Source organism: Asterias amurensis, chromosome 11, assembly GCF_032118995.1.
Source record: "Asterias amurensis chromosome 11, ASM3211899v1".
NCBI classification, from domain to species: domain Eukaryota; kingdom Metazoa; phylum Echinodermata; class Asteroidea; order Forcipulatida; family Asteriidae; genus Asterias; species Asterias amurensis.
In genome coordinates this window covers 9,058,726-9,068,854 of record NC_092658.1, presented here as the reverse complement: position 1 = coordinate 9,068,854, position 10,129 = coordinate 9,058,726, and the positions used below count along the sequence as shown (strand labels likewise).

Below are 10,129 nucleotides of genomic sequence, written 5' to 3'. Positions count from 1 at the left end.
TTTCTCTGATTTCAGAGAAACAGAGCGCCCGCTAGCGTTCGTTCATTACAAGCGTGTACAGTTGTTGCCGTGCATAATCGGAACGTTGGTTGTGTGTGACCGCGCAACACCAATGGTCTTGGGACCAAGACTAGTACTAACTCGCCCTCCTCCCCTACTTCCTTCCACTCCGAATCAAAAGGTTATACAAATTCGTTTTCATCACAGCCTTGGTTTTTATTGCTATCTTACACATTGGTGTCAAGATAAAACCAAATAATATTCTTTATCCTCAATGCAAATTTAAGCATCCATTAAAAGCGTTGCGCTACCCGCTGCTGAAAAAAAGAGCTGCCGAGCAATCTCGGTGGTCTAGTTGGTAAGACATCTGCTTTAGATTGTCAAAGGTCTTGAGTTCGAATCCTACCCGAATATAAATATCACCCAGTTCGTAAACTCCGCTCCGAATCCAAGTCTCTCTTAGTATATCCCCAACTTTCACTAAATTTTAGGGGGCCATAGCTTTTGCAGCAGCAGCAGAATTATGGAATAGTCTTACGGACAACAAGCACAAACATAGAATTTATTTAAGACAAAGCTAAAAAACACCTTCATTTTTGCAATAAATCAACTAAATTTTCCTTCACATACTTACTTGGCTCTATTGTCTTACTTAAACTTCTACCTCCCCAACTTTATGAAGCAGTCGTGGTTGAGTGTTACGACCGGGACTCAAACCCACACTCTGCCAAACCCACACCAGAGCTTGAATCCAGCGCTCTTAAACCGCTCGGCCATGACACACCATAAATCTCCTCAAAACACACATGTATATATGTCTACAAAACATACAAGTTAAACTTTTTTTTTACTTGGATAATATATATATATAAACATAAAATATAAAAATAATTTGTAAATAGACATGGACACTTGTTTTTACTTGCTATTTATGTGTGATTTAGTTGTTGCCGAGACTAATTTGTGCAGCACCTAACAAGCGTTTACAAGGTGCCGTGGTGTACTCCCCAGCCCTTTCCAGAAATGCATCATGATGTCACTTTCTATAGTTATGTAACATCAATTGCCATATCTTCCTGTGGCATGTGTCAACTGAACGCTAGATATATTATATGCACTGGAATCACTGTAGTTATGGTGGAGTAATAATATTTATAGTTCTCCATTTTGCTGTGCATGGATTTTCAGTCTTATAGCATCGTATGTCTATTAAAAATGACACATTAGGAATACAGAGACTCTACCACAAACATATGATGCGTTATTCCTTAAAGGAACACGTTGCCTTGGATCGGACGAGTTGGTCTATAAAAAGCGTTTGTAACCGGTTTTTTATAAAATGCATATGGTTAGAAAGATGTTTTAAAAGTAGAATACAATGATCCACACAAGTTTGCGTGGAATTCGTGGAAAATTACTTCTTTCTCGAAAACTACGTCACTTCAGAGGGAGCCGTTTCTCACAATGTTTTATACTGTCATCCTCTCCCCATTACTCGTAATCAAGAAAGGTTTTATGAGAATAATTATTTTGAGTAATTACCAATAGTGTCCACTGCCTTTAAAGGTAAAGTTTAACTTTTATTTTTGATGCATTTGATTGTTATAATCCTTTATAAATGTAGATATATACAATAAAACCAACCTATCCAAATTTCATTTCAAAAGGTGGTAGCATATTTGAGATATCTGGAGCAGTTATGTCCAAAATAGGAAGAATGGTATTCAAATTTGGAATATACAATCTGAGAAACATTTCTCAGGTTGAAATGTTTTTGAATCCATCTCTCTGAAACCACACTCCTTTGAAAGGATTCACTTCTCAAAATGTTATACATTATAAACAGCTACAGTGCTTCTTCACGAGTACGTTTGTAAAGTAACCACCAAAGGTATGGAATTTGGTTTTGCGAACATAACAGTTGGGCTGGCAGTGTAAGCACTTTATGTTATCCATCATATACATAAACTGACAAACCTGTACAAGTTTGAGATCGATCGGCCATCTGGGTCACGAGAAAATAGTGAAAAAAACAATTTTGCATGACATTGATGCAAACAAAAAAAGTAAAAAAAAGCTCACTGAGCGACAAACTCCAAACGCAAAGTTACATTATTTGTTTCTCATCAAATATGATATTTCAGGCAGAAATATTTTAAAGATGCTATGTCAGGATTTTTGGCCGATTTGACCCACAAACTTTGATTTAAATTTCAATAGGTATTTTGATGGGGGTCGAGAGAGTTACAAGCTTTCATTTGAGCCATTGCTCAAAAAGGTCTGCCAAATATTAGTAGCAGTGAAATAAAGTGCTCAAAATTAGTTTTTGTCGGGATCTCGACAATATATCACGTGACAAATTCTTATGTGTTTTATAAGAAACGTTTTAAATTTTTGCCATGGTTCCTGACCATTAAATGTAAAAGTTAAACTTTTTTTCGTTAGAACAGGGGATACTCTTTGAAATACCATTCACTCAAAATAATCTATTATAATTTTTTAATGTTTGGGGCAAAAAATCTGACACAGCATCTTTAAGATGAATTAGACTGGTTTGCAATTTTTGCTACCACTCAGTATTTCAGCCAATCTTAGAGTTTCCTCTATTGGTCTAGTCTTCATCCTCAGACGATGACCCTCCGGATTCTCCAGCCTCCCTCTTCCTCTTCTTCTCCTCTGCAGCATTGTAACTTCCTCTGCTCAGGAGAGTAGCCAAGACGTCTGCATCTTTACTAATTTGCATACACAGACCATGTGCTGAAAGACCAAGCTACAACAAAGAAAAGAAGAAAAAAAAGCAGGGAGATTTAAAGGCACTGGACACTATTGGTTATTACTCAAAATAGTTGTCAGCATAAAAACTTACTTGTTAACTTGTTAATCAATGGAGAGCTGTTAATAGTATAAAACATTGTGAGAAACAGCTCCCTCTGAAGTAACGTAGTTTTCGAGAAAGAAGTAATATTTTTCACTAAAATACTTGAATATGATTTTGAGACCTCAAAACTTGATTTAAATCCTTTGGACACTTTCGGAACAATAACAAAATTAAAAGTTCACAGATTTAGTTCACAGGTTTACAAATAACTTACAGGGTGTACAATGACCAAAGACAACAAGATGTCCAGTGTCTTTAAAGACACTGGACACTATTGGTAATTGTCAAAGTCCAGTCTTCTCACTTGGTGTATCTCAACATATGCATAACATAACAAACCTGTGAAAATTTGAGCTCAATTGGTCGTCGAAGTTGCGAGATAATAAAGAAAAAAAAAAAAACCTTGTCACACAAAGTTTTGTGCTTTTAGATGGTTGATTTCGAGACCTCAAATTGTAATTCTGAGGTCTCAAAATCAAATTCGTGGAAAATTACTTCTTTCTCGAAAACAATGTCACTTCAGAGGGAGCCGTTTTCACAATGTTTTCTACTATCAACCTCTCCCCATTACTCATTACCAAGTACGCTTTTATGCTAACAATTATTTTGAGAAATTACAAAGTGTCCAGGGGTCGATTTCACAAAGAGTTAGGACTAGTCCTAACTTAGGACTATTCCTAAGAGATATCAAAAACGTACAGCTAGTCCTAAGTTAGGACTAGTAACTCGTCCTAACTCAAGATAAGACTAGTCCTAACTCTTTGTGAAATCCACCCCTGTGCCTTTAAAGGTACTGGACACCTTTGGTAATTTTCAAAGACCAGTATTGTTATCTGCATTAATTCAAAATTCAGTCAGTTTCCCTTGTGGTTTATTTACTTGATAAGAGAGCGACTTACATCTGTCTTTTTCTCCGCTACGGCCCCTGCTAAGAGGAGTACCCTGACACATTCAGCACTTTTTAACACAGCATGGTGGAGAGCAGTCCAGCCATTCTGCACAACACATTGAGATATTGGGGGAAAACATGTAAGTTGGGTTTGAACATGATAACATGCAGTAATGATATTCTTCCTACTATTCTGTTTTGGTTTACTAATTCTGTCATATTCAAACATGGATTACTTGGTGCTATTGTTGTATTACCATAGTCTGTAGGCCTATCTATCTATATTTGATTTCATATATTTTTTTAATATATAAGTATCTAGGCCTATATTGTAAATATTTATATAAGTGAAAATTTTCTAAAAGCGCCTCTGGCTGTGATAATGTTTTTATTAATAAACAATTTTAATTTCAACTACTTATAGAGTGATTTCAGATTTGTTTACCCTTGGAAAAATCAGTAAAATTATTATTAAATAGCCTGAAAAGTCTATCAAAGCTTACGCCATATGTACGAGTAGGTCAGAGGTTGCACTAAATAAAATTTGTCGGCTTTTTTTCCAAAGACCAAGTTTAGCAAAATAGAATTTCATGGCCAAACAGTTTCACATATAGATTTTCAAGTTCCGAGTCCCGGTCGTGACACTTGTCACCTCGAGGAAGATAACTTTGATTTATTTAATTTGATTTCGGCCGCATCCAATAGTGCAAGCACCAATTACAGGATGGATAAAAACATTTAATAACATTTAAAAAGAAAACCCAATAAAATGATTTAAATAAATACAGTTACAGATAAAACACGAGTCAAATAGAAATTTAAATAGCAAAATGATATAACATTAAAATAGTTCAACCATAAGCTACACTCTGGACCTGTGCAGGTCTCGTGTGTACTAAAACAAAACTGGGACCACTTCATTCCCACATACATCGATTAGTGTATGAAGAAAACAAACTTGTGCACTTTAACAGGTCACAGTTTGGTATATCCTCATTCATATTGTGACTGCATTGAGTAAGGAAGAAGAATACAGTTTGTATAACAAATAAACCTTCAGATTAAGTGCCATCTGACTCTTCAGTAACAAAAACGTTAACATAAAAATGCAAAGTTCTGCAAAAGAACATTCAAAGAACGACTTAATCAGCTTCTATAAATGAAGAAGGAAAGAATACTGAGTTAGATTGCAAAGATGAGCACACAATGTTCAAGGCCTCCAAATACACAAAATAACTTACAAGTGAAAACAAAATAAAAGAATCATTCAAATATATAGCAAGGTCAGGGGCTACAAACAAATAACATTTATTTTAAAGCAGAAAAAACTGTGACGCATCAGAACTTCATCACAGAAATAATCAGGGAGTCAGACATCAAAAATGTAAAGCAACCATTTTTGAAAGTCTACACAAAATACAACAAATAATCAAAGCACATAACTTTAAAGCAGCAAAACTGTGACACATCAAAACTTCATCACAGAAATACTCAGGGAATCAGATATCAAAAATGTAAAGCAACCATTTCTGAAAGTCTACACAAAATGTATCAAATAATCAAAGCACATAACTTTAAAGCAGCAAAACTGTGACACATCAGAACTCCATCACAGAAATAATCAGGGAGTCAGATATCAAAAATGTAAAGCAACCATTTTTGAAAGTCTACAACAAATATAACAAATAATATAAAAAAGCACATAACTTTAAAGCAGCCAAACTGTGACACATCAGAAATTCATCACAGAAATACTCAGGGAATCAGATATCAAAAATGTATAGCAACCATTATTGACAATCTACACAAAATAAAACAGATAATATAACAAACAACATAACTTTAAAGCAGCAAAACTGTGACACATCAGAACTTCATCACAGAAATACTCGGATATCAGAAATGTATAGCCACCTTTTTTGACAGTCGACACAAAATATAACAAATATAACCAATAACATAACATTAAATGCAGCAAAACACATCTGTGACACATCAGAACTTCAACATTGATCACAGAAATACTCAGATATTCAGAAATGTATAGCCACCATATTTGAGTTTACACAAAATATAACAAATAATATAACAAACAACATAACTTTAATGCAGCAAACTGTGACACATCAGAATTTCACCACAGAAATATTCAGATATTTAGAAATGTAGCAATCATTTTTGTCAGTTTACACAATACAAAATATTTCAGTGACTTCACACTTACATTATCAACAGCATCAACTTCAGCCCCTTTGTCGATCAGATGTTGTATTGATTTAGCATTGCTCTCTTTGGCAGCACAGTGTAACGGTAAAGTTCCATCCTGCACATACAGAGTCATACAACTTATATTTAGTTTTGGGGGGTCATGGCCCAGTGGTTAAATTTGTTTTGGATTATAGTTTATTTAAAAACGATCAAAAATTTGCAGTCAAACGACCGAATTGTATTATGAATTTACAATTTAAAAAGACATTCAAATCACACAAAATAAAATATTAATAAAACATTCTTTATAAAAGGAGAACATTTGCCTGAGGGCATCATTTTATTTTATTTTATTGAAAATGGTAGTGCTATAAGAACATCAAATTCAAGTTCTGGTGGCTAAGTCATCAGGGTATGGGTTTGAATCCCAGTCATGACACTTGTGTCCTTGCGCAAGACACTTAACTGTACACGCTTCTCTCCACCGAGGAGTAAATGGGTACCTGTGAGGGCAGAGATGGTTCTTGTGAATGATTAAGCTTAGTGCGCTACATTTGACAGCACAGGCTGTATACTCCCCAGGGAGCTGAGATGGTTAAAGGAATGAAATAAATGGCACAGTGACCAGGGGTGGATTTCACAAAGGTAGTCCTAACTTAGGACTAGTCCTAGGCAATGCTAAGAGATAGGACCAGTCCTCAGTTAGGATGAGTTACTGGTCCTAACTTAGGACCAGTCCTATCTCTTAGCATTGCCTAGGACTAGTCCTAAGTTAGGACTACCTTTGTGAAATCCACCCCAGGAGTAATAATATTGGAGCTCCATAAGCGTCACTGAGTGGAGGGGCAAAAGAGGGGTTTCATAAAAACAGGAGTCGAGGTAACAGAGTGATTGTCAACATTTGTTGGAGTCTTTAGTGTATTACCTTAGATGCAATATCAAACTTTGCTCCAGCATCAAGAAGCATCTTGCAGATTGTATGGTTATCCCCTGCAGCCGTGTGTAAAGCTGTCAATCCCTTCTGAAGAATTTAAGACAACAATAATGCAGAAATGTGAATATTCAACTGAGATATTAACTTTAGATAGAAGCAATACAAATTTGCAGCATGCAGCATCAGAGTCCAGCTTTCTCCAGAAGACGATCAGAGCATACTGATCGAAACGTCGAGTTGAAACCAACGGTTCTTTTCAGAAGCACCCCCTACTCATTAATAATAACCGAATTTATAAAGCGCCTTTTCCAAAGGATGCAAAGCGCTAGGGATAATGCAACCAAAAACCTAAAAGAGAAAAAGACTAGAAAAAGACTCATTAGAGATAATCATTACATGGTGTTACCGCAAACCTTTCCATAGCAATACAAACTTGTTTCTCAATGCAATCAAGAGAGTAGGCCTACTATGATAGTATCTCCCGTAATGGAAATTCAAAACATGAGATGGTGGACATTCCAAACACGTTTGAGTTTGAACAATAGAAATAATGTCAGGGGAAGGATTTGAACGCTGCATGGTGGAAATGCAATCAAGAATGGCTGGTTGTTACACCGTGGGAACATCTCCCTTGAGTACAGGGGTGAGAGTCATTACTAACCAAAAAGTCTGAAACTTGGATACAAATTCAAAGGTATCATGTTGAAATGATGCCATTTCTACCGTTTCTACAGTATCCAAAGCACTAGAGAAGTAGACAAATGATGAGAAGGATTTATTAATTTGTGGAGAAAAATATGTACTGATTTTCTTCACCAGGCTGACATAAAAAGTCTGAATTCTCAGACATAAGTTTGAACAATCTCATCCCTGTGAGTAGTATTTGAAACATTACATGGATGGAAATTCAAATTAAACAGGTCTGTGCTAGAACAAAATAACCATCTCATGGGTAGTATTTGAAACTCAATGGACATTTAAAATAGATTGTGCAAGAACACTGGAAATAATGTCATGGTTGGGATTTGAAACACTGCATGGTGGAAATGCAATCAAGAGAGGCTGGTTGTATCACCATGGAAATATCTCCCACGGGGGGATTTAAAACATTGAATGGTAGGAAGTTCAAACAGGTTTGTGCTCGAACAAAGGAAATATGTCAGGGGTAGGATTTGACTTTGATACATGATGAAAATGCAATCAAGAATGTTTTGTTGTAACACCATGGAAATATCTCCCATGAGTGGGATTTAAAACATTGAATGGTAGGAAGTTAAAACAGGTTTGTGCTCGAACAAAGGAAATATGTCAGGGGTAGGATTTGACTTTGATACATGATGAAAATGCAATCAAAAATGTTTTGTTGTAACACCATGGAAATATCTCCCTAGAGTGGGATTTAAAACATTGAATGGTAGGAAGTTGAAACAGGTTTGTGCTCGAACAAAGGAAATATGTCAGGGGTAGGATTCGACTATGATACATGATGGAAATGCAATCAAGAATGTTTTGTTGTAACACCATGGAAATATCTCCCATGAGTGGGATTAAAAAACATGAGATGGTGGAAACTCAAAACAGGTTTGTGCTAGAATAAAGGAATTATGTCAGGGGTAGGACTTGATACCCTGCAAGGTAGAAATGCAATTAAGAAAGGCTTGTTGAAGCACCATGGAACTATCTCCCTTAAAGACAGTGGACACTATTGGTAATTACTCAAAATAATTATTAGCATAAAACCTCACTTGGGGACGAGTAATGGGGACAGGTTGATGGTATAAAACATTGTGAGAAACGGCTCCCTCTGAAGTGCCATAGTTTTCGAGAAAGAAGTAATTTTCCACGAATTTGATTTCGAGACCTCAGGTTTAGAACTTGAGGTCTCTAAATCAACCATCTAATCGCACACAACTTCGTGTGACAAGGGTGATTATTTCTTTCATTATTATCTCGCAACTTCGATGACCGATTGAGCTAAAATTTTCACAGGTTTGTTATGTTATGCATATGTTGAGATACACCAACTGTGAAGGGTAGTCTTTGACATTTACCAATAGTGTCCACTGTCTTTAAGTAGTAATTGATACATTAGATGGCGAAACTCAACCTAGTGAGGTTTGTGGTAACAATTTTGAAATATCTTCCATGATTAGTATTGAAAACATTGCATGGTTAAACTTACAAAAACTAGAGGTTTGTGGTATTATCAAAGAAATATCCCTAATTTGAAGCTTTGCAAACAAATGTCTCCAAAAGGTATGACTTGAAACTTTACATGATGGAGACTCAGTCTAATTGAGGCAGTTGTATTAATGTTTTAAGTAATATTTGGGCTTGAATGTCTGTAATTGTTAGTTATTATTATTATTATTATTATTATTAATAAAAATTGTTATTATTTTATTTGTCATAACAGTACAAAACAAAATACAAGACAATATACCCCAAGATGGGCAAGGGACAACAAAACCAAATACAAAACTATGATCAGTAGATCTGTTGCCCACATCTGGGGTACACAATGATATAAATGTACGTTTGTAGATTAACAAACAAACAAATAAAAAATAATAATAAAAATAATAAAAATACAGACATTTATTTTGCGCAGTGAACTATATTAATATACTTTACTGTGCATTACAAGAATTACGAAAAATGCAGAGAATAATGAAAAAAAATAATCTAAAACAGAGCAAGAATGAACGAGTTGGGTAAAGTAAACAAATGGGATTTTAACTTTGATTTAAATACATAAGTGAAGAAGATTGTCTAATACAAGAGGGGAGATTGTTCCAACAACAATAAATAAATTGTTAAACAAATAAACAAATCAATAAATAAGTGAACAGATAAATAAAAAACACATTATAAATAAATAAAAAGATAGATAAATAAATAGACAGATAAATATATTTATAAATTTATAAATAAATAAATAAATTCTTACCGCATCCTGTATATCAAGAAGACATCCTGCCTCGATCAAAGTCCTGGTGGCAGAGACGTGTTTTTCAGCAGCTGTAAATATAGGTGTGGAACCATCCTACCAAAAACAATTAACCAAATAAATAAATACCCTAACATACGCACCGACAATGTTAGGAAACGTGTAGTATCACTCCAACTGTCAGACTATCTATTGTCATCCACATGGTTTTTAATTAGTGCGAGGACCCTGTCACCAACCAAGGTCATTACCACGCAGTGAAGACCGGGG

General features: G+C 35.3%; 1 protein-coding gene across 1 annotated transcript in view; it reads right to left on the bottom strand.

The window, feature by feature from the left end:
* Window positions 1–207: 207 nt before the first annotated feature.
* LOC139944463 (uncharacterized) overlaps window positions 208–10,129 on the bottom strand; it is a 28,818-nt gene continuing 18,896 nt past the window's right edge. The window contains exons 16-20 of the mRNA XM_071941479.1: window positions 9,860–9,955; window positions 6,901–6,996; window positions 5,992–6,090; window positions 3,778–3,873; window positions 208–2,770 (exon numbers count right to left, since the gene is read on the bottom strand). Coding sequence (XP_071797580.1) covers window positions 2,612–2,770; window positions 3,778–3,873; window positions 5,992–6,090; window positions 6,901–6,996; window positions 9,860–9,955 — 546 coding nt within the window. The 3' untranslated portion in view covers window positions 208–2,611. The remainder of the gene's footprint in view (window positions 2,771–3,777; window positions 3,874–5,991; window positions 6,091–6,900; window positions 6,997–9,859; window positions 9,956–10,129) is intronic.